Source organism: Bos mutus, chromosome 14 (assembly GCF_027580195.1).
Source record: "Bos mutus isolate GX-2022 chromosome 14, NWIPB_WYAK_1.1, whole genome shotgun sequence".
NCBI classification, from domain to species: Eukaryota; Metazoa; Chordata; class Mammalia; order Artiodactyla; family Bovidae; genus Bos; species Bos mutus.
The window spans coordinates 17,358,467-17,383,854 of record NC_091630.1 but is presented as its reverse complement, the minus strand read 5'-3'; the positions used below and the strand labels follow the sequence as shown (position 1 = coordinate 17,383,854).

At 36.8% G+C, this 25,388-nt stretch overlaps 1 protein-coding gene across 8 annotated transcripts in view; it reads right to left on the bottom strand.

Moving 5' to 3' along the window:
• The window catches only part of VPS13B (vacuolar protein sorting 13 homolog B), an 805,186-nt gene that overhangs the window by 203,497 nt on the left and 576,301 nt on the right, over positions 1 to 25,388 (bottom strand). For all 8 annotated transcript variants that reach the window (XM_070383027.1, XM_070383026.1, XM_070383030.1 and 5 more), the window contains one exon: positions 11,398 to 11,535. In XM_070383027.1, the coding sequence (XP_070239128.1) occupies positions 11,398 to 11,535 (138 nt within the window). The remainder of the gene's footprint in view (positions 1 to 11,397; positions 11,536 to 25,388) is intronic.

Here is a 25,388-nt window from a genome sequence, read left to right as displayed (position 1 = left end):
GATGGAAAGTTGAAAGTCTTCCTACTAAATTCTAGAAGAAGACAAGGGCATCCACTCTCATTGCTTCTATTTAACATAGTATTGAAAGTCCTAGCCAAAGCAATAAGAAAAAGAGGTATTCAAATTGGAAGGGAGGAGGTAAAACTATCAGTATCTGCAGATGGCATGATGCTCTGTACAGAGAACTGTTAAGTCTCCACCCAAAAACTGTTAGAACTAGTAAATGAATTCAGCAACGTTGTAGGATACAAGATTGATATACAAAAACCTATATAGTCATAATGAAATATCAGAAAGATAAGTAAAAAAAAAAATCCTATTTAAAACTGCATCCCCTTTCCCCCTCCAAACAAACAAACAAAAAAACAGCCCGATTACCCAGGAATAAACTTAACCAAGGAGGTGAAAGACCCATACACTGAAAATCATAAAACACTGATAAAGAAAATTAAAGATGATTCAAAGAAATGGGAAGACATCTCACGCTCTTGGATTGGAAAAACTAATATTGTTAAAATGGCCACACTACCCAAAGCAATCTACAGACATAATGCCATCCTTATAAATATCACCCATGATATTTTTCATGGAACTAGAATAAATAATCCTAAAATTTATTTGGAGCCACACAAGACTCAGAAAATTTCCAAAATAATCCTGAGAAAAAAGAACAGAGCTGGAAGTATAACCCTTCTAGACTTCAGATTATACTACAAATCTACAGTAATAAAATAACATGGTATTGGAACAAAAACAGACACAGAGATCAATGTAATAGAATAGAGGGCCCAGAAATAAACCCACACATCTATAGTCGACTAATTTATGACAAAGGAGGCAAAAATATACAATGCAGAAAATCTCTTAAACAAGCATTTCTGGGAAAGGTGGTCAGCTTCATGTAAAACAATGAAATTAGAACATTCCCTCACACTATATACAAAAATAAACTCAAAATGTTTTAAAAACATGAATATAAGACATAACACCATAAAACTCCTAGAAGAGAATACAGATGAAACATTTTTTGACAGAAATCATATTCAGTTCAGTTCAGTCACTCAGTCGTGTCCGACTCTTTGTGACCCCATGAATCGCAGCACGCCAGGCCTCCCTGTCCATCACCAACTCCCGGAGTTCACTCAAACTCACGTCCATCGAGTCGGTGATGCCATCCAGCCATCTCATCCTCTGTCGTCCCCTTCTCCTCCTGCCCCCAATCCCTCCCAGCTGATATCAGTCTTTTCCAGTGAGTCAACTCTTGGCACGAAGTGGCCAAAGTACTGGAGTTTCAGCTTTAGCAGCATTTCTTCCAAAGAAATCCCAGGGCTGATCTCCTTCAGAATGGACTGGTTGGATCTCCTTGCAGTCCAAGGGACTCTCAAGAGTCTTCTCCAACACCACAGTTCAAAAGCATCAATTCTTTGGCACTCAGCTTTCTTCACAGTCCAACTCTCACATCCATACATGACCACTGGAAAAACCATAGCCTTGACTAGACGGACCTTTGTTGGCAAAGTAATGTCTCTGCTTTTGAATATGCTATCTAGGTTGGTCACAACTTTCCTTCCAAGGAGTAAGCGTCTTTTAATTTCATGGCTGCAATCACCATCTGCAGTGATTTTGGAGCCCCCAAAAATAAAGCCTAACACTGTTTCCACTCTTTCTCCATCTATTTCCCATGAAGTGATCAGGGAAATAGATGGGGAAAGAGTGGAAAAATCATATTAGGTTGGTGCAAAAGTAATTGCAGCTTTGCACTGTTGAACTTTGACATTTGATATTAGAATATATTCTTAAACAAATGTGGTTATGTTATACATCATTTTAATGTGTATTTCTCACTTTATTTTTTTTGGCTAATGACATTACTTGCTGTTTATTTTAGACTATAGAAATGATGTTGGACAAAAAGCAAATTTGAGAGATTTTTTAATTTGAGTTCAAAATGGGTTGTAAAGCAGCAGAGACAACTTGCAACATCAATGACACATTTGGCCCAGGTAATGCTAACGACTGTACCATGCACTGGTAATTCAAGAAGTTTTTCAAAGGAGACGAGAGCCTTAAAGATGAAGAACGTGGTGGCTGACCATCAGAAGTTGACAACGACCAATTAAGAGCCATCATCAAAGCTGATCCTCTTATGACTATATGAGAAGCTGCCGAAGAACTCAACATTGACCATTCTGTAGTCATTTGGCATTTGAAGCAAATTGGAAAGGTGAAAAAACTTGACAAGTGTGTGCCTTCTGAGCTGACTGAAAATAAAAAAAAAATTGTTTTGAAGCATCGTCTTCTCTTATTTTATGAAACAATGTACCATTTTTCAGATTGTGAAGTGCAACAAAAAGTGGATTTTATGGCTGACTAGCTCAATGGTTGGGCTTTCCTGATAGCTCAGTTGGTAAAAAATCCACCTGCAATGCAGGAGATCCTGGTTTGATTCCTGGGTTGAGAAGATTCGCTGGAGAAGGGATAGGTTACCCACTCCAGTATTCTTGGGTTTCCCTTGTGGCTCAGCTGGTAATGAATCTGCCTGCAATGTGGGAGACGTGGGTTCGATCCCAGGGTTGGGAAGATCCCCTGGAGAAGGGAAAGGCTACCCACTCCAGTATTCTGGCTTGGAGAATTCCATGGACAGTATAGTTCATGGGGTTGCAAAAAGTTGGGACATGACTGAGAGACTTTCACTTTTCACTTTCAGCTCAATGGCTGGACTGAGAAGAAGCTCCAAAGCACTTCCCAAAATCAAACTTGCACTAAAAAAAGGTCATAGTTACTGTTTGGTGGTCTGCTGCCCTTCTAATCCACTACAGCTTTCTGAATCCTCATGAAACCATTACATCTGAGAAGTATGTTCAACAAATTGATGAGATGTACCAAAAACTGCAATGCCTGCAGCCAGCACTGACCAACAGAAAGGGCCCAATTCTCTACCACAACCCCTGATTGCCCATTGCACAACCAAAGCTTCAAAAGTTGAACGAGTTGGGCTAGGAAGTTTTGCTTCATCCACCATGTTCACCTGACCTCTCATCAAGCGACTATCACTTCTTCCACCATCTTGACAACATTTTGTAGGGAAAATGCTTCCACAACCAGCGGGAGGCAGAAAATGCTTCCCAAGACTTTGTTGAATCCTGAAGCATGGATTTTTATGCTACAGGAATAAACAAACTACTTCTAATTTGCAAAAATACATTGATTGTAATGGTTCCTATTTTGATTAATAAACACGAGCCTAGTGATAATGATTTAATATTCACAGTCCAAAGCTGCAATTACTTTTTGTACTATTAGGTTGTATACTATTTCTTAGATCAGTTTTCTGAGGCAAAATAAATAAGAGCAAAAAAAAAAACAACAAAAACAGATGAGACCTCATCAGACTTAAAAACTTTTTTTCACAGCAAAGGAACAAAATGAAAAGACAACCTATGGAATGGAAGAAAGTATTTGCAAACAATGTAACTAATTAAGGGTTAATATCTAAAATATACAAACAGGGACTTTCCTGGTGGTTCAGAATTCGCCTTGCAATGCAGGGGACACAGGTTCAATCCCTGGTCAGAGAACTAAGATCACACATGCTGAGGAGCAACTAAGCCTGTGTGCCACAACCAGAGAGCCCTTTCACTGGGGAGCCCATGTGCCACAACTACAGAGTCCAAGCAAATGAGAAGTATGGGGTTAACAGATACAAACTACTATACATAAAATGGATAAGCAACAAGGATATAGTGTATAGCACAGGAAATACAATAACTGATAATGGTCTGCTAAAAAAATGCTGGATCACTATGCTGTATACTTGAAATTAACACTATATTGTAAATCAACTCTACTTCAATTTAAAAAATTAAGCAATAAAATAAAATTCTTGGTCTACTCTCTATTTCACACCCTTATTTCAAGTTTATTGTTTTATTTTGATAAATCATAGGGAAAATAAACTATGATAATACAATGCTGCCACTGCAAATTGAAACCCGTAACACCTAGGAAATGTAAAAGTCAAGGTTCTCACAGTTTTATTAACTAGTTTACATTTCTTAAATGTAGAAGACAGCTTGATAGTATGGCTGTAAAACTAAAATAGAGATAGGACTCCAGTGATCAAGGTGTGGACCTTGGCCCTATTTCTGGAAAGAGAAAAGAATAAGGGGTTAACTATCAGGGTTACAATAAGAAGACTAAATTAATTAAAATTAGCTTTTTAAGATGCTTCCTTTTACTTTGCATCTTCTTGTATATAAAAATCATATTGCCTATTCTTCATTTTCTACTCCAGAAAATGTCAGGGGGCTATTTGTATTTTTTCAGGTTATCTTAATTTCCCTGAGTCAGTCATCTTCTACCTATGTCTGGATTAATTCCCAATAGTAATGAATTCTGTAAAAACAGAACATAAAAGCAGATATCATCATGAAAAGTAAACACATTTTAAAAATACACAAAATTGGCAGTAAACAACTTAGCATTTCTACTTTATATTCATTATAAACAAACCTATTTGAATGGTGTGTTACTATATCTGAGAAGCTTTTAAAGTAGTATTTCACATTATTCCAGTATGTATTTTCATTCAAATCAAAGAGGCTGTGGAAATGGGAAATTCTAGGATGGTTAGGAATTTTTTTTAAGTGAAAATTAAAATCCTTGCAACCTATAAAACACTAAATTTATAAAAAATGGACTACAAAAAATTAAAAGTCAAATAATATCTTAAAAATTAAATAAAACCAATCCAAGGCTTGAATGAAATTAGGAAAACTGAAAATGACATAGATAAATGAATTAACAGGTTAGTTAAGGAGAGAGTAAATAAATGATTTTATTATGAGAAAAACTATCAGTGGCTATGTGTTTCAACAAGTGACACCATGTATATTAAAATAAAAGAAACAGGAAATTATAGTCATAATTTGATATAACCATGTTGCCTAAAATTATATGAAAATTGTGATATACTATTTATAATAAAACATAAATGTGGAAATGTTCTCCCAATTTGGCAAGTTTTTCTTTGCTGTCTTTTAAGTGTCATTTAGTGGCTACAGTGACAGTATTCAAATACATGTCTGCAAAGAAACAATGAAAAAAATACCAGGGAGTTCAAATATTTCTGTAAATGACCTTGAGTTAATTAGAAAAATCTGCACCCTTCCCAGTTCTTCTTCTCACATGTCAGCTCTCATTAAATTAAAAAAAAAAAAAAATTCATTTCAAAGTTAAGAAATCCTATAGTTAACAAACTTTTAAACTGGGATCAAGGGGGCACATTCCTAAGTTTCTGTATGATGTCATATGAAGCAGTTCACAGCTGAATTTGAATTTGCAAAAAGTATGAATGAATTTTCAATATAAGAAGTATCTAACAGTAATTTCTTCTCTATAGGCTAACTGTGCTGGGAACAGGTGGCCCTGCTTTCAATTACGGAGGGCTAGCATGCCAGTGTGAGGCCTGGATTAGTTCACCTTCTCACGGGGAATTTTCCTCGGTTGGGAATGGATTTATTATGGCTTCACACATGGAATAGAGCTCATGTCAGCTGAGGGCAGTGACACATCATATGATTCAAATTAACCTGCTGTGGACTGTTCCGCGGGGCTTAGATTGTGTATTAAAATGACGACATTTTAAAAACAGCTTGAAAGAAACCAGGATTGCTGAACTGCAATGGTTCCAATTTGTTCCAACTAATCTATCACCTGCTGGATATATTATTCTAGTGGGTTTCTGGTAGCTGCTGTTTCCCAGGTTTCTCCAAACCAGTGACCTTGCTAATGGGTACAATTGTTGCCTCTGAAGGAAGGAGGTGGGGGTTGAGAGAGCTTTGAAGGGGTTTTTGATGTACAAGTTGGGACCTACCATTTGCTCTAAGGTACTATTAAGTGAACAGAGGAAATCAGGGAATACTCAACAACACTGCGTTATTTTCCCAAAAACAAATGCTAAGGAGCAGCATATGCATCACCTTGTTTAGATAAAATAATCCCTAAAAAAAATCTGAAAGGCTGAATTCAAAAGCTGTTAAGTTTGCACTTTAGGAAGAAAATTTAAGGTTAGGCAGTTATAGTCGGCATTTCCTCTACTCTTCAGGGTCATAACTTTTATTGCTACTGAAACTTTAATTCAAGAGCAAGAAAGGAATAAATGAAAATACACTATTTTAAAGTTGTAACATAAAGCATTCTTTGGGAATGATACTTAAATAAGATGTGCATACAGATTAAACTAATGGTATCAAAAGATTCTTAATGATAGTACTGCATAATACTTAAAAGCATTATTTGAACAACACTAAAAAAAAAGGGGCTTTTTATTTTTCAAGGGAAGAGAATGGTACTGGGGAAAAATATAAAGCTGAATTTTGTTCCTCCAGTCTTAGCAAAAATAATATTGCTCTTAATATACTATTTCCTAAAACCTGGAAAAATATTTTTTTCCTTGAGTTGCCAAAAATCTATAAAATAATACATAACCTAGAGCCAGATATCCTGGAATGTGAACTCAAGTGGACCTTAGAAAGCATCACTACGAACAAAGCTAGTAGAGGTGACGGAATTCCAGTTGACCTATTTCAAATCCTAAAAGAGGATGCTGTGGAAGTGCTGCACTCAATATGCCAGCAAATTTGGAAAACTCAGCAGTGCCTACAGGACTGGAAAAGGTCAGTTTTCATTCCAATCCCAAAGAAAGACAATGCCAAAGAATGCTCAAACTACCACACAATTTCACTCATCTCACACACTAGTAAAGTAATGCTCAAAATTCTCCAAGCCAGGCTTCAGCAATACGTGAACTGTGAACTTCCAGATGTTCAAGATGGATTTAGAAAAGACAGAGGAATAAGATATCAAGTTGCCAACATCTGCTGGATCATCAAAAAAGCAAGAGAGTTCCAGAAAAACATCTATTTCTGCTTTATTGACTATGCCAAAGCCTTTGACTGTGTGGATCACAATAATCTGTGGAAAACTGTGAAGGAGATGGGAATACCAGACCACCTGATCTGCCTCTTGAGAAACCTCTATGCAGGTCAGGAAGCAACAGTTAGAACTGGACATGGAACAACAGACTGGTTCCAAATAGGAAAAGGAGTACGTCAAGGCTGTATATTGTCACCCTGCTTATTTAAATTCTATGCAGAGTACATCATGAGAAATGCTGGGCTGGATGAAGCACATGCTGGAATCAAGATTGCCGGGAGAAATATCAATAACCTCAGATATGCAGATGACACCACCCTTATGGCAGAAAGTGAAGAAGAACTAAAGAGCCTCTTGATGAAAGTAAAAGAGGAGAGTGAAAAAGTTGGCTTAAAGCTCAACATTCAGAACTAAGATCATGGCATCCGGTCCCATCACTTCATGGCAAATAGATGGGGAAAGAGTGGAAAAAGTGGCTGACTTTATTTTTGGGGGCTCCAAAATCACTGCAGATGGTGACTGCAGCCATGAAATTAAAACATGCTTCCTCCTTGGAAGGAAAGTTATGACCAACCTAGAGAGCATATTCAAAAGCAGAGATATTACTTTGCCAACAAAGGTCCATCTAGTCAAGGCTATGGTTTTTCCAGTAGTCATGTATAGATGTGAGAGTTGGACTATAAAGAAAGCTGAGCACAGAAGAATTGATGCTTTTGAACTGTGGTGTTGGAGAAGACAAGTCTTGAGAGTCCCTTGGACTGCAAGGAGATCCAACCAGTCCATCCTAAAGGAAATCAGTCCTGGGTGTTCACTGGAAGGACTGATGTTGAAGCTGAAACTCCAGTAATTTGGCCACCTGATGCAAAGAACTGATTCATTTGAAAAGACCCTGATGTTGGAAAAGACTGAAGGCAGGACGAGAAGGGGATGACAGAGGATGAGATGGCTGGATGGCATCACCAATTCGATGGAGATGAGTTTGAGTGAACTCCGGGAGTTGGTGATGGACAGGGAGGCCTGGTGTCCTATGGTTCATGGGGTCGCAAAGAATCGGACACGACCTAGTGACTGAACAGCAAAAAATGCTTTATTATGTCCCATTATTCCTACTGATCTCTTAATCAATGTAGAGTAGCTGTTTGCAGAGAGATAAAAATTTTTATTTAATAACACCTATGTACATATTTTACATGACAAACTATTTATAATAAGGAAATCTTCTCTTAAGGTGGCAAATTCTGGAGTAGTTCAAAGCTGTTAGCTTAATGTTCTAGTGGAATCCCACAGAACTGACATATAACTCAAACTAATCTCCCCTCAAATAATTTATGATAGATGGTTCTCTTGTTTAAAAAATATTTTATACTTTGAAGAACTTAAACCATTTTATATTTGATATTGTATTTTATTTCTCATAATAAAATATTATTAAAAAAAAAAAAATCAGGGCCTTCCTGGTGGGCCTACACCCTGGAACTAGAGAAGCCAGCACAAGCAGTGAAGACCCAGAGTAGCCAAAATAAATAAATAAGATTTAAAAAGTCATTCTTTGCATCATTTCCCACTCTCCTATGCCCCAAAATATCTGCAGTTTGAGTCTCAGTAATTGTATTGATGGTATTAAGTAACCATATATAAATATATATTATTATGAGTCATATAAAATCTTGGTACAAAAAGTGTAGTCTCCAGACCCACAGTATTCATTTTACCTGTGAGAATGTTAGAAACATAGAATTTCATCCCTATGAAACCACATTTGGATTTAACCAGAATTCCAGAGATGTTAAAATGCACACTAGTTTGAGAAGCACTGCTGTAAAATAACTATTTCAATTCATTAATTTAAAAGTTTGAACCCCCATATAGGCAATCTTTATTACTGAATGGGCATAAAATTAGAAATGGCAAATATGTAGTTTCCAATTTTAAAAAATATAATAAACACAAAGTACAAACAACTGTTGTAAAAGTCATATATAGTCAAATTGAATGACAGAATGATAAACATATAAATTTTCATTTGCTCATTGATATTTCTCAAAATTCAAATTATATGGCAGCCACAAAAAATATGGTACACAATTTACCATTGACTTGAAGATCCCATCCCTTTTAGAAACAAATCAATCAAATGTAAACTAGAAGGGAACTTTCTAGCCAAAAGGTGAAAGACTGTGCCTAAAACCAAAAGAAATCTGAAACTAAAAGAGAGAAAAAGGAAGTAAATGCAAGTTTCCCTATCACTTCTCCATGAACTACTCATGTTCTTACTCTATTTCATTCATTCTGGCATGTTCAGTCTTCTGTCCTGCAACTGATGAAGTAAGAAAGCTACCGACTCTCTGCCTCCCTATGGACTGTAGTCTGCCAGGCTCCTCTGTCCATGGGATTTCTCAGGCAAGAATACTGGAGTGGGTTGCCATTTCCTTCTCCAAGTTGCAGGTGGATTCTTTACCACCTGACTCATCAGGGAAACATCATATACATATATATATCATATATAAATATGATATACATATATATATATAAATATGATATATATGTGCATATGAAACATCATATATATATAAAATATAATTTATTTATGATATATATGTATGTATATATATAATATATATATATTTAATAGCTTAAATAGCAGGGTTTTTTTTTAGTAGTAGTATGTAAAATGTTTTTTCCTACATTGACGGTTGCTTGAATTCAATGAAATATGGTACTTCCCACTCACTAACCGAGGACTCACACTCTTTTTCAACCATCCAGCATTCCAAAGGATGCTTCCATCTTTAATGAATCCTTTAGACTTCATCATCAGCTTCTTCCCTTCCTTCAACTCTTTGAAACCACACCTATATACTAAATCTGGATACTAAAAATTAGAACTAATTCTTCATATATCTATATGTTTTAAATTCCAGCATCAGATAAACATGTACAAGAAGAACTGAGCCCCAGTGAAAGGGCCAACTGAGGTGATTTCAGGCTCTGTCTACTTTAGTCCTGATGGTGGGCCACTTTCTCTATTTGTAGTCATGAATCATAATTTACTGGCATGTTATGGCACACAAACTGAATCAGGTCCACATAGGGATAGCTTTCAATCACCAATATTCATGCCTTGCAGTATATTGCTAGAGATCTTAAGACAGTATAATGCCACAGTTTTAAACTCCTAATGAAGAAACTAGTATTCTTTTAATGACTAACATGTTCTGCAGCACTGTGAGTATAACAAAAGGAAAATTTAACTGTAGTAATTTTTGTTAAATAAACAGCTCAGATCTCAAACAGGTGATGTAAGAGTAACAAAGAAAAGAAGAGGAATTATCCTCCAATTAGAAATTTAAAAATTAATTAAAAAAACATGACATGAAGGAGGAAGAAATAGAGCAGCAAAAAGAAAAAGTGTGAGGAGGAGATAGACAAGAAGAAAAAACCTTTAATTATACTAAAATTAGTGCAGTATCGGAGAAGGCAATGGCACCCCACTCCAGTACTCTTGCCTGGAAAATCCCATGGACGGAGGAGCCTCGTAGGCTGCAGTCCATGGGGTGGCTAAGAGTTGGACATGACTGAGTGACTTCACTTTCACTTTTCACTTTCATGCATTGGAGAATGGCAACCCATTCCAGTGTTCTTGCCTGGAGAATCGCAGGGACGGGGAGCCTGGTGGGCTGCCGTCTATGGGGTCACACAGAGTTGGACACGACTGAAGTGACTTAGCAGCAGCAGCAGCAGTGCAGTATAGACGTGACCTAGGTCTTTGGAGTCATAAAGACCTGAGTTTGAATGGCTCTTTTGCTACCGTGATCTTAGGCAACTGACTTCATTTTTCTAAGTCTTCTTTATTTGTAAAATGGAAATAATTATAGAGCCTACACTTTGGCTTTATACAAGTATATAAAGTACCTAGTACCTGGGACATAATAAGCACTTAATACCTTTTGATATCTATATCTATCTATTTAAAATTGAGTGTTAATATGTCCCAAGCACTTTGCTAAGCATTTGAAATGTGTAAGTATTTACCTAATCCAATCTACCTATGTGTATTATCTTGTGTAAGTATGTCATGTATCCTATCCACCTATCTATCCATTCATGCTCCCACCCATCTATCCATCCATTACCTATTTTATCTCTTAATTTACAGGTAAAGAAACTGAGGCACAGGAGATTAGACAACAGCCTAAGGTCCCACAGTTACTTAGTAGAAAAGGCAGAAATAAAATGACAACTACTTTTTTAATTGATAACTACTTTTTGTCAAACTAATGGTAAATTTTAAGGCATATTAATATTTGCCTTTTGATCTCTAGAATGGCTAGACTGAGAAGAGTACACATCTGGAAAACAAATTACTCATGGTTGGCAAAGAACGTCAAGATTACTAGCAGACTCCATGTATACATTAAGAGACTCACAGGAAAAAAAGAGTTTGAATTATGACTTTCTTACCTGGTCCGTTAAGAAAATCTTTAATTTGCAGCGTTACGAGTGAAGGTGGAATACCACTTTTGCTGTCTATTTCTCCAGGTACCGTCTGCAGCCAAACTGTGCAATAATCCAGGGCTTCAGGCAAAGTCTTCCCAGGATCTGAAGAGACAAAATTAAAGCTGAAAATGTCGATTACAACACAAACATCAATTCTGGTGTAAGAGTTTGAGCTGATAACCAAGAGAAAAAAGTTAAAATATTGCATGTTACTTTCATTATTGCATTTGTTTGTATACATACAGTACATAAATATTAAAGAAAGCCCTCTCTGTACAAGGTAGACTGAGGAAACTATGTTTTCCAGAACCGGGCCAAAGAGGAAAAAATATTTCAAATCTTAGCTCATATCACCATTGAGTAAAGGTAGCTTCTGTACTGAGCTGCTGACTGTTAACAGTTGAACAGATAGATTTCTTTTTTAAAGGGCTGTTGGAAACAAGTTAAGGGAAAAAAAAAAGGGCAACCTTTCCAGCTTAAAAAGAGGCATATACATGTTCAAAGATGCAGTGGATTAGTACTACTTACAGGTTATTCGATCTGTTTCAGTTTTACTGACATTACAATCCCTTTTACTGCTAGGCTTTTGAAGTTAACTTCAGTAGCTTTCCCATAACCTTTTTTAATGACAAAATAGGTCAATCTTTCAACAGTTCCAATTATGACTAAAAGTGGAATTTTTCAGTTTTGATTTTTCTATTAAATATTGTTCATTTTAAGCTTTTTTAAGGTTAATATTGTATATTTTTTTAAAGTTTCTTTCAGTTATTGGTGATGGCAAATGGAATTTACTTTTTAATGCTTGGCAATCCAGTTTTTATTGAAATAGCTCTTTAAATAAAAACGACTGCTATATCTTGGCATGCAATGTAGTAGGCTTTTTAAAAACTTCTAAATATTCACAGTTTTTCTTTAGTTTCAAGATTGTTTTACTCTCTGTGTTTTAATGGCCTTTCAATGTCAATTTTATAGGGATGTTCTTGCCATAGAGTCCATCTATTCCATTTTCAGTTGATTTGAAATGTGTTATTAAAGTGTTATTTATTTTAGGTTTTATTGATTGGATTGCATTCAAGAAGAGCATTTACATACTGTGTATTATATTCAACATATGGTTATACAGTATTACTGTCATATGTGAACCGGGCATATAAATTCTGCCTTGGAATTTGTATTTCTTGACCTTATCATGTGATCCTTATGAAACCTGGCACATATGAACCTTTATGTGATTTCAAAGAAAATACTAAAAGCAACTGATTGTGACGTTAGATCTATGTGGTAAAGATCAAACACTAAACTAGTGCATTCTTCTTTTTTATATAATCAGTGAATTTAAAGCAGTGAGAATATGCATAGTAGAGCTATTACACAGTAACACTATACTCTTCTGTTGTTCACATATAATGGTCAAGTCTGGTGAAAGGATGGCAAAAGTCTATTGCTGGTAGGATCTATAATCAGTCTGTAGGCTCTACGTAGCCTGTCAGGACCTGAGCATCTATTTCTAGGTCTCACCTATGTAGCCATCATTAAGAAGAAATCATTATTATCAAGTAAGTGATATTGTGCCAGACCTATATGAGGAGACATAGTTCTTGATTTTGCAGATGATACAGTCTAGAGAGAAAACAATGATCTAATGGAAAAAACATATAAATGATGTAGCTGAATAAATAATGAACAGGAATATATTAAACTGATGTAGAAATATTAATATGATGTGTAAAAACCTGGCAAGTAAAAATTAGGATGATATGTATAACAAGGTATAAAAATCATATATTTAAACTTGTATGGCAGAAAAGGGATATCATGACTATGTAAAGAGTTTGTATAATCAATACAGATACTAACAGAAAAATGGGTAAAGGGTAGAAAAAGCACTTATTTATCAAGAAAATAAACAAGTAATAAATGAAGAAAAACAAATGGCATAAAGCAGTTAAAATATAAACATTAAGAGATACTACATCTTAGAAATAATTAAAGGAAAAAAAAAAACCTTTTTAAAATAAGTCGAGTTTTCTATCTACCAAGACTAAAAAATCTGATAACGTCTATGCAAGAAGAGAGTGAAAAAGCTGGCTTAAAATTCAGCATTCAAAAAACTAAGATCCATGGCATCTGGTCCCATTACTTCATGGCAAAAAGATGGGGTAAAAATGGAAACAGTGACAGATTTTATTTTCTTGGGCTCCAAAATCGCTGTGGACGGTGACTGCAGTCATGAAATCAAAAGATGCTTGCTCCTTGAAAGAAAAGCTATGACAAACCTAGACAGCATATTAAATCAAGGAGCAGAAACATTACTTTGCCAACAAAAGTCCACAAAGTCAAAATTATGGTTTTTCCAGTAGTCATGTACAGATGTGAGAGTTGGACCGTATAGAAGGCTGAGCACCAAAGAATTGATGCTTTAGAACTGTGGTGCTGGAGAAGACTTAAGAGATGACCTTGGACAATAAGGAGATCAAACCAGTCAATCCTAAAGGATATCAATCCTGAATAGTCATTGGATGCTGGAGCTGAGGCTCCAATACTTTCACCACCTGAAGTGACAAGCCAACTCAAAAGACAGTGATGCTGGGAAAGACTGAGGGCAGGAGAAGAGAGTGACAGAGGATGAGATGGTTGAATGGCATCATCGACTCAATGGACATGAGTTTGAGCAAACTCTGGGAGATAGTGAAGGACAGGGAAGCCTGGAGTGCAGCAGTCCCTGGGGTCCCAAAGAGTTGGACATGACTTAGCGACCGAACAAACGTTAACACACACACATACAAATTCATTGTAGAATTGTTTATCATAGCAAAAAGTAGAAAAGAACTAAGACATCCATCAATGGATTAATATTTAAATAAAAAACAATAACCCATACAATGTTTAAAAGAATCAAGATTTATATGTATTGACATAGTAAGACAACATTTTATGCTAATAGTAAATAACAAAGGTTGAATATTTTTTCATTTATTGGCCATTTAGGATTCTTCTTCTAAAAATAAATACTCATTTTGCTATTGGGTTTTTTTTCTTACTGATTTGTAGAAACTCCTTATGTATTATGGGTGTTAATGATTTGTTTGCCATGTGTAGCAAGTGTTACTTCCTGGTATGTTAGTTGCCTTCTAGTTATATCCTGATGCTTTTTACATACATACTTCTGAATAGATGAGGTAAAAAATTATTAACATATCTTATGGATTTATCCCTAGGTAGAGTATATATTTTCCCATAGTCTATTGAAGGATTTCTAAGATCTGTTTTTACCTTTAGCTATTTAATCCTTCTGGAGAACACTGTTTTATGAAAAAGGAAAAAAACTCCTCAGTCTCACTATTAATTCAGTTCGGTTGCTCAGTCGTGTCCAACTCTTTGCGTCCCTGTGAACTGCAGCACAGCAGGCCTCCCTGTCCATCAGCAACTCCCAGAGCCTACTCAAACTTATGTCCACTATTAATTAAGCTTATTTAAAACAAGAAACACATTTTTTTTCACTCGACAGATAAGCAAAAACTTAAAATGAGTAATATCTTGTGTGGGGGAGAAAGAAAAATTGATATTGATAACCATGTATGATAGGTAAGAGTGTGTCAGTTGCTCAGTCATGTCCGACTCTTGTGACCCCATGGACTGGAGCCCATTAGGCTCCTCTGTCCATGGGATTTCCCAGGCGAGAACACTGGAATGGGTTGCTATTTCCTTCTCTGCAGATTTTCCCGACCCAGGGACTGAATTCCCTCTCTTACATATCCTGCACTGGCAGGTAGATTCTTTTCTCCTAGCGCCACCTGGGAAGCCACATATTACATCCCCGGTTTAAAATGTAAAGCTGCATTCAGACGGCTGATACAAGAACAGAATAACTGAAATTAAGAACATTCAGGAAAACACAGGGTCATGGTTGATGAATACTGAATGTATGACAGGGCTGGTGGCTACTCCCTGAGTTTTGGCTAAAACCTCTACTCTGGACATGCCTATAGTCACTGTGGTGAGATGAAGCAGCAGCAGTAGCAGAAAGGTGTATGAGAATCCCAGAGGATAGACAGCTCAGGTGTGTAAATCACTATTTGGTCCCTCTGGCTCTCACGGCTAGATGATGTGGGGGATGACTTCTAGACTTCCTGAACTGTCTTAAATTTAGCTTCTCCTTAATTACATCATCAGGTCTAGAAAATAGGATTCATATTACACATTCCTTGGGGTTAATATATAGCTGGAAAATCACCAGAAAAACCAAGATTAAAGGAGCCTGTGAATATGATACAAACGGAGTGACAAATAGGGATGACTTTATCATTCTGGAAGCTCTGTTAGACTTTGCCAGCTTTCTTCTTCATACTCAGCGAACACCTATTTATTTAAGTAAAGGAAGCTCTCAAAAAGAATAAGCCCCTGCTGATGTTAATGAGCATGTTTACATTTACACTGTTGTCCCTCGGCCAAAGAAACAGGAGAAAGCCATATCTTATTATGACTAACAGACTGTGGGAAATGGGTCAGGAACACACAATAATCTGCTCACAGCCATAAATCTTGTTCAAAGTCAGTTAGCATTCACTTCCATGAGACACTGGTATTGACAAAGTTATAATATTTGTTTTTCTTCTGGGTTGACCTGGACTTCAAAACAAAATACTTCATCATATCATGTCACAAAGAACAAACACCAAAGGGAAGATTCAGAGCTTAAAGTCCACTCCCAGATGGACCAAGGTACCGTTGGCTTTTATAGAACTTGATTCAGATTATATTCCTTGTGCTTGTAGATTACTTTGTCTTCTTCACAAAACCTACATTTCACTTAACTGCTTAGGAGGTTTTTCTGTTTTTCTCTGATTCTGATAAAGTCATCTTTCTAGTGCTGCTCATTATTGTTATTTTTTGACCCTTAGCAGATGTTCACAGAGTTAAGTATGTCTTTGCTTAACATTTGAATTACATAAAATATAACATGACTCATGTGTTCAGCTCACAATGAAACTTTAGAAATGAATTTATTTTCTTTGCAATCTTTACTTACAAAAAACTTATTTTCCAAGCTTATATAGAACAGCTTAGTGCTGCAGACTTTGTAAGCTTCACAGTTACTCGGTTTTGTTTTATTAATACTATGTGGCAGGATATTTCTTTTTTATAACTAAGCTGAATTTTCAGTAAGGTCCCAATGAGGAAACATTTTCCCACAGATTTCAGTGAGGATTTCCTCATTTTAAGATTGATATAATATTGAATATATAATGAAGTCCATTTACTTTTATACCAGATACTTCAAAGAGACAAACCCATTTTGGTTTTTTTTGCCTTGAGTAAAAACTTTGAGTTTTAAAAAGCTTTGTGTCCTAAGAATCTCTTTATTTCCAAGCTACATAATGATTATAAAGAGAACCAGAGTGAGACTCCATACCAACATCATTTTCTTCCTCTTTCCCCCTCTCTCTTCTGCCACAGTTACTTTTACCAACCACAGGTTTACAATGGAGTTGATAATTCATGTCTGTTTCTGCTTTATCTTCACTACTTTTGTGCTCAAGAACACCTCTCACAACTGAACTGGTTAAAGAAGGGCAGAAAAAGAAATTGGTCCATCGGTTATTTTCCCTGAAAGTTCCAGGCAAAGTTTTCATGGAGGAAGATGCAAGTAACTATAGTCACCATAATGTTTCTGACTCTTTGATTCAATTTTCTCATGATACCCTTGTCTTTTACATTCTACGGAAGATGAATGCTAAGTTATATAGGGAGCAAGGTCAAGAGAATCAAATCTCCCCATGATAGAGAGTTCCTCTAAATTTATGTTACCAGAAAAAAATATTATTAATTGAAATTTGGGGGATAAATCTTGAAAAATAAATATGATTAATTGAGTTTTGGTGTGCTTCATTTTAAGCATGTTTTCTTTAGTAAGCAAATAATCTATCGTCTTATTTCTGTATTAGCTTCTTGCTATACTAATGTAATCCTGTTGCTATTTGCAATCCCAACCAAATCCTGCTCAGTATTATCAAATACTTTTGAAATTATATCATGCTTTAATTTTCAATCCTACTGATGCTTACTGATGATATATAATTAAAATTAATGTGATCCCTAAACTATTACTGTAGATTAAAATTTCAGCAACTTTTGGCTTTGATTTCATATTGCACTGAGTTTCCCTTCCTTTTTCCCGCCCACCCTGAATTTTCTGATAGCTGCACATCATGAAAACATCACAAATTTCTCAGTGGCACAACACAAATACTTGTACGATGTAGCACTGCAAATAGCCTCAAGATTTTACTTGTCTCCATTTTACTAATTCTAGAAAGTCTTGAAAGATCTACTATTTGGTTTTTAAAAAGGAAAAACAGATTATATATTTTATTCACTTTAAAGCCACCTGTTATTATGTCACAAGCATGCTGAAGTCTGCTATCAGCATATCAGGCATATCAGCATATCAGGCATATCAGCTATCAGGCATATCCCAGGATGCCACAGAACCAAAGTGGCATCTGTGACTGTTTAGGGAGACTGGTTCTCTCTGGCCTGAGGTATCCAGAGCCATCATGTTTATGAAGTGAAGTGAAATGAAAGTTGCTCAATTGTTTCTGACTCTCTGTGAACCGGTGGCCTATATAGTCCATGGAATTCTCCAGGCCAGAATTTTCCAGGCTGAAGTGGGTAGCCTTTTCCATCTCCAGGGGATCTTCCCAACCCAGGGATCAAACCCAGGTCTCCTGCATTGCAGGCTGAATCTTTACCAGCTGGGTCACAAGAGAAAGCCAAGAATACTGGATGGGTAGCCTGTCCCTTCTCCAGCAGATCTTCCTGACCCAGAAATCAAACTGAAGTCTCCAGCATTGCAGGCAGATTCTTTACCAACTGAGCTATGAGGGAAGCCTCATGTTTATGAAAGAGCATGTTAAGTGACTTTTGATGAACTCTAGAGGCACAACTGATAAGTGGTAAGATACTGTCACATGAAAGAGGTTTGTGAAACAGTTTATTATTGACCCAGGACTTACTGAAAACAGCCTTTATTCCATGGAGCTTTCTAACATTTTCTTAAAGAAGAGTTTACATCAGTTTGAAGTGAGAGCTGCTCAGTAGCGTGCGAATCTTTGCGACCCTGTGGACTATGCAGTCCAAGAAATTCTCCAGGCCAGAATACTGGAGTGGATAGCCTTTCCCTTCTCACCCCAGGGATCGTATTGTCAGTGGATTCTTTACCAGCTGAGCCACCAGGGAAGCCCAAGAAGGTCACTGGGCCCAGGACACCATCAGGGACTCAGTTTGTAACAGGAAAAAAAGTGTGTAGGGTAATGAAAGAACATGAACTCTGGAGGTACATAGTGAAGTGAAAGTGTTAGTTGCTCAGTTGTGTCTGACTCTTTGAGACTCCTTGGATTGTAGTCTGTCAGGCTCCTCTGTCCATGGAATTCTCCAGGCAAGAATACTGGAGTGGGTTGCCATGCCCTCATCCAGGGGATCTTCCCAACGTGGGGATCGAACCCAGATCTCCCACATTGCAAGCAGATTCTTTACCACCTGAGCCACCTGGGAAGCCCTGGAGGTACATAGATCTGGATATAAATCCTGACTCCTTAAACTGGGTAAATTTAATTTTAACTTCCCTGAGTCTCCGATTGTTTTCAAAATGGGGATAATAAACTAAATTATGGGGATGTTGAGAATATTATATTAGATAATATATGTACTGTGGTTTGTATGGAGATGTTATGGTAGACGTTCAATAAACAGTCACTATTTTGTTTCTTAAACACAAACTCTAAACAAAATAGGAGTATATGTGTGGTATACCTTTCAAGTATCATTCTTCTTAGTTTTTCGTTTTTTTAATTTTGAAAAATCTTTACTGCTTATATAAAATAAGAGGAATATAATGTAAAAGGTAAAAAAAATAGTGGAAATTATACTCAATTTTGGGCTTCCCCTGTGGCTCAGATGGTAAAAAATCCACCTGTAATGCGGGAGACTCAGGTTCGTTCTCTGGATCAGGAAGATTCCATAGAGAAGGGAACGGCAACCCACTCCAGTTTTCTTGCCTGGAGAATACCATAGACAGAGAAGCCTGGCGGGCTACAGTTCATGGGACAGCAAAGAGTCAGACACGACTGAGCGACTGTCAGTTCACTTCATATGCCCAATTTTAACCTTAAAAGCTACTAAACTTCTTAATATTTAGCTTTTCAAATAATAATTATTCAAGTCTGAAATATGAGTCAACATATTTTACTTCCATATAAAATAATCTTTGCTAAGGAGAAATTACAGACCTGACAATATCTTTGCATTTTGGTTCTGAGAGTTATCAAAACTGTATTCTCAGCTTCTTTCTCATCCTTTAGAAATGCTTGGCCTACAAGTGAGTCTAGGATATGCAATTTGCAAGCCAAAGTTGATTCCTTTTCATTTTTTAAACTAGAAGTTAGAGACTCCTTTTACAAAGGTGGCTGGGTATATCAACCTTTATACAAAGAAGACTGAAATGACACTTTAAAATAATTTATAAGTAGATATAGTGAGTCCATCAGGATTTCCATTTCACAGGGCTTTATTTTTAAGGAAAATCAAAAAGAGTTCATAACTAGCCAGAGGAGGGAGGGTGGGAGGAAATACCTAAAGAGGACTCAGGGTAACTAACAGGCAAGGGATTAGAGAGTCCCTACTCTCCTTTCCTCTCTCTGGCTTTATCGACTACATGTTCCTAGATGGTTCTTTAGTGGAATCCTTTTATTACCAGTCAAAAATACACAAAAGTTTCCCTTAACATAAATGGAATGAAATGTCAAGGAAAGCATTTTGGGAGGATCTACTGTATGTGATCAATTTGCCTCTATGTATGAAATTCATTTGGGGACAGCTCCCAAGGGCCTCCTTCAGAAGTCATGGTTATACTTAGTTTTGGTATGCTCAAAAATGACTGGAAGTGTAACTCCTTTCAATCAGTGATTACTATCAGAATAGTCACCTTCCAATCACTGGATATGCAAAAGGCAAAGCTATAGGTTTATTGAGTTGCTTATTTTTTTTATATTTATTTTTTGCTCCTTAGCTTAAAGGCTGTCTTATTATTTTTCTTTTTTTAAATGTAGCCACAGAAACAAATCTAGTCCACGAGGCTTCTACAATACCTGAAAACTAAATCATGAAGGAACCTATATCCATAAAACACAGTAACAATTCAATGAAAAAACAGCAAAATCAACCAAAAATTTAATTCTAAATTGCTATATAAATGGTCAGTGGCACCGTTTCCTTGTCAATATTTAGGCATTTGACTAACTCTAACCATTTTGACTAACTCTAAGAATTTTTTTCACCTCTTAAGATGTGACAGGAAGGGGAAAAGGAGATTTCCAGGTTTGAGATTACAAACCTGGAGCCCATAGGAAGGAAAAGTGGAAAAAATTAAAATGCCTATTGGCGTGTTTGATCACCAGGGTCTACTGGTTCTTATTTTTTGAACCAAACTTGCCATACCTTGGTAGAAGAAAGTGAATTCTTCCCACTTAATGATGCTAATCAGCAGATAATATGTGAAGCATCATCTCAATTAATTCCTTTAATTTTCTACACCGTTTCGTGTTGTGATTGATCCCTTTACTATTTTTTTTGTTATTTTAATGTTGAATTCTAATGTTGGTGACTTCCTAGTGGCCCAGTGGTTAAGAATTTGTCTGCCAACGCAGGGGACACTGATGGATCCCTGGTATGGGAAGATTCCACATTCCTTGGGGCAACTAAGCCGCAACTACTGAGCCTGTACGCTAGAGTCCATGAGCTGCAACTGCTGAGCCCATGCACCCTAGGGCTCATGGTCTGCAACAAGGGGAGCTACAATGAGAAGTCCGTGTACCACAATGAAAGAATAGCCTCTGCTTGCCACAGCTAAAATAAGCTTGCAGACAGCAACAAAGACCCAGAGCAGCCAAAAATAAATAAATAAATTCCAATGTTGGTTTCAGATACTTTATATGACATGTGATTAATTCAGAGCAAGGACACAGAGGAAGCTATTTACTAAAAAAATGTAGTCATATAAATTCATGGAAGATCAAATTCATCTGAACTGTAAGCCTCAGCTCCACTCTGTTTGGGTTCTATAACACTGAAGGCAAATCCAGTGACTATAAATTATTCTTCTCATTTTTCCTTCACTATGAATATATGCTGATGATCACAATTGGTGTTAAAAAGGGCCAGGACACTAATCTTTTTATCATGTCCAAAAAGGAAAGTCTTATTACCATTAAGCTCTCCTTTCTAATGCTAATAACTACAGAAGTCCCAATTTACAGCTGAATATTTCACAGTTCCAAGGTATTTCACAAACATTATTTGGAGGTCAGACTAAACCATCAAACTACAAAAAACACATATTATTATAGAGGTATACCTTGTTTTATCACGCTTTGTAGATATTGACTCTTTTAGAAATTGAAGGTTTGTGGCAACTCTGTCAAGCAAGTTGACTGGTGCCATTTTTCCAAAAGCATTATCTCATTTTGTGTCTTTGTGTTATCACATGTTGGTAAGTTTCTGATATTTCAATTTTTTTCATTATTATATGTGTTATGGTGATCTGTGATCAATGATCTTTGATGTTACTATTCTAATAGTAGAGCATGTGGGCTCAGCAATTATTTTAGGGCACCACAAAACATGCCCATATAAGATAATGCAGTGTTGTATGTGTTCTGACTGTGCCACTGACTGGTCACTCCCCCGTCTCTCTCTCTCCTCTGGCCCCCCTATTCTCTGTGCTCAGCTGCTACTATCATGTCCGCCTCTTTGTGACCCCATGAAGGTAGACTGCCAGGCTCCTTTGTCCATGAAATATCTCAGGCAAGAATACTGGTGGTGGTGGTTTAGTCGCTAAGTTATGTCTGACTCTTGTGACCTCATGGACTGTAGCCTGCCAAGCTCCTCTGTCCATGGGATTTTCCAGGCAAGAATACTGGAGTGGATTGACATTTCCTTCTCCAGGGGATCTTCCTGACCCAAGGATTGAAACCGCATCTCATGTGTCTCATGCACTGCAGGTGGGTTCTTTTACCTGCTACACCATCGGAGACGCCCCATTCCCTGAGATACAACAATACAGAAATTAGATCAATTAATAACCCTACAGTGGACTCTGAATATTCAAATGAAAGGAAGTGTTGTACATCTCTCGCTTTAAATCAAAAACTAGAAATGATAAAGCTTAGTGAGGAAGGCACACTGAAAGCCCAGACAGGCCAAAAGCTAGGCTTCTTGGACCAGTTAGCCTAGTTGTGAATGCAAAGGAAAAGTTCTTGAGGGAAATTAAAAGTGCTACTTCAGTGAACATATAAATAATAAGAAAATAAAACAGCTTTATTGCTGATAGGAGAAAGTTTTAGTGGTCTGGATAGATGATCAAACTAGTCACATTTTCTTAAGCCAAAGCCTAATCCAGAGAAAGGTCTTAATTCTCTTCAATTCTAAAAAGGATGAAGGAGATAAGGAAGCTGCAGAAGAAAAGTGTGAAGCTAGCAGAGTTTATAGTTCATGAGATTTAAGGAAAGAGGCCAACTCTGTAACATACAAGTTCAAGGTGAAGCAGCAAATGCTAATTTAGAAGCTGTAGCAAGTTATCTAGAAGATCTGATATCAAGACCCAGAAGCTAAGATAATTAATGAAGGTGGCAACACAAAACAACAGATTTTCAATGTAGTCAAAACAGCCTTACACTGGAAGAAGATGCCATCTAGGACTCTCATAGCTAAAGAGGAGAAGTCAATTCCTGGCTTCAAAGCTTCAAAGGCTGATTCTCTTATTAGGGGTCAGTGCAGCTGGTGACTTGAAGCCAATGCTCATTTACCAATCTGAAAATCCTAGGGCCTTTAGGAATTAAGCTAAACCTACTCCGTCTGTGCTTTATAAATGGAACAAAACCTGGATGACAGCACATCTGTTTACAACACGGTTTCCTGGATATTTTAAGCCCACTGTTGAGATCTACTGCTTAGGGAAGAAAAGATTCCTTTCAAAACATTACTGCACATTGACAATGCACCTGGTTACCTAGGAGTTCTGATGGAGATGTACAACGAGATCAATGTTGTTTTCATTTCTGTTAACACAACATCCATTCTGCAGCCCATAGATCAAGGAGTAATTTCAACTTTCAAGCTTTACTATTAAAAAAATACATTTTGTGAAGCTCTAACTACCATAGATAGTGATTTCTCTGATGAATCTGGTAAAGTAAATTAAAACCTCCTGGAAAGGGTACACCATTCTAGATGCCATTAAGAACATTTGTGATTCATGGGAAGAGGTCAAAATATCAACAATGGGAAGACGTTGATCCCAATTCTCATGAATGACTCTGAGGGGTTCAAGACTTCAGTGGAGAAAGTAACTGCAGATGTGGTGGGAACAGCAAGAGAACAAGAATTAGAAGTGAAGCCTGAACATGTGACTAAACTGATGCAATCTCATGATAAAGCTTTAATGGAGGAGGGATTTTTTCTTATGGATGAGCAAAAAAGTGATTTCTTGAGATGGAGATGCCACGAAGATTGTTGAAATGACAACAAAGGGCTTAGAATATTACATAAACTTAGTTACAAGGTAGTGGCAGGTTTTGAGAGGATGAACTCCAGTTTTGGAAGAAGTTCTATGTGGGTAAAAGGCTATCAAGCAGCACTGCATGCTACAGAGAAATCACTCATGAAACGAAGTCAAACAACATGGCAAACTTTACTGTTATTTTAAGATGCTGCCACAGCCACCCAAACCTTCAGTAATCACCATCCTGAACAACAAAGAGGCAAGACACTATACCTGCAGGAAGATTAGGACCCACTGAAGGTTCTGATGATGCTTAGCATTTTTAGCAATGAAGTATTTTTAAAGTAAGGCATGTTCATTGTGTTTTAGAAATATCACTATTGCACACTTAAGGGACTATACTATACAGTGTGAAAATAATTTTTATATGCACTGGGAAACCAAAAAGTTCTTGTGACTTGTTTTACTGCAATATTTGCTTTATTGCAGTGGTTCTAGAACCAAAGTCACAATATCTCTGAGGTATGCCTGTACCTATCTTAGAGAAAAGGAAATTAAAGCACCAAGAAGCTCAGTTTTCTGCATGAAAGAGCTTTGGCGTTAGAGCCATGACTAAAAGTCTAAGCTTCTGATTTCCATTCCCGAACTCTTCACCATACATAAATCCTCCCACTGGCTGGGTCACTTCTTTACTTAACTTTCTCACCACCAACTCTCCCTGAGTGACATACAATAGTGCCTCCCATTTAAAAGACCAACTTACTTGTTGAGTCCTGTCAAAGCAATAATTTCATTTCACATTACTGGCCAGCGAGAAATTTTCCTAGCAGCTAAATTTTCAGATAAATGTTCAAGTTGTGATCATTATGACATTAAAGTCACAGGTTAATTCTAAGCCTTTCCAGGGATATTAGCAACACTGTTAATTCTAAAGAGACATGTAATTCAAGCTTTCTCTTAAACTCACAAGAACTAAATGAAATCAAGATATGATTTATGAGGTGTTACAAGCCAGTTTATGATTTTCTAACTGTTGGTTTACTCAAATGTCTTTGGCACATTTTCTGCAGACCTACCCATGAAAGAGCAAAAAGCCAATTATTATAACTGAAAATCTTCAAACTATACAATAGCTATAATTGAACTGAAATGATGTGAAGTTTTTTTTAGCCGATTACAACCACTGTTTTAAAATCAGCTTAAAGATACTAGCAGTGATGAAAAAAAGCAACAACAACCTTAACATTAACATCCACTGAGTTCTGTGCTACACACTTAGCTAAAAGCTTCATATATACCGTTTACTCCTTACAGCAACTCCAGGAGGTTGCTACCAGTATATCCCCACATTAAAGATAAGGAACTGAAGTTTAGAGAGGTTAAATGACTTGCCCAAGGT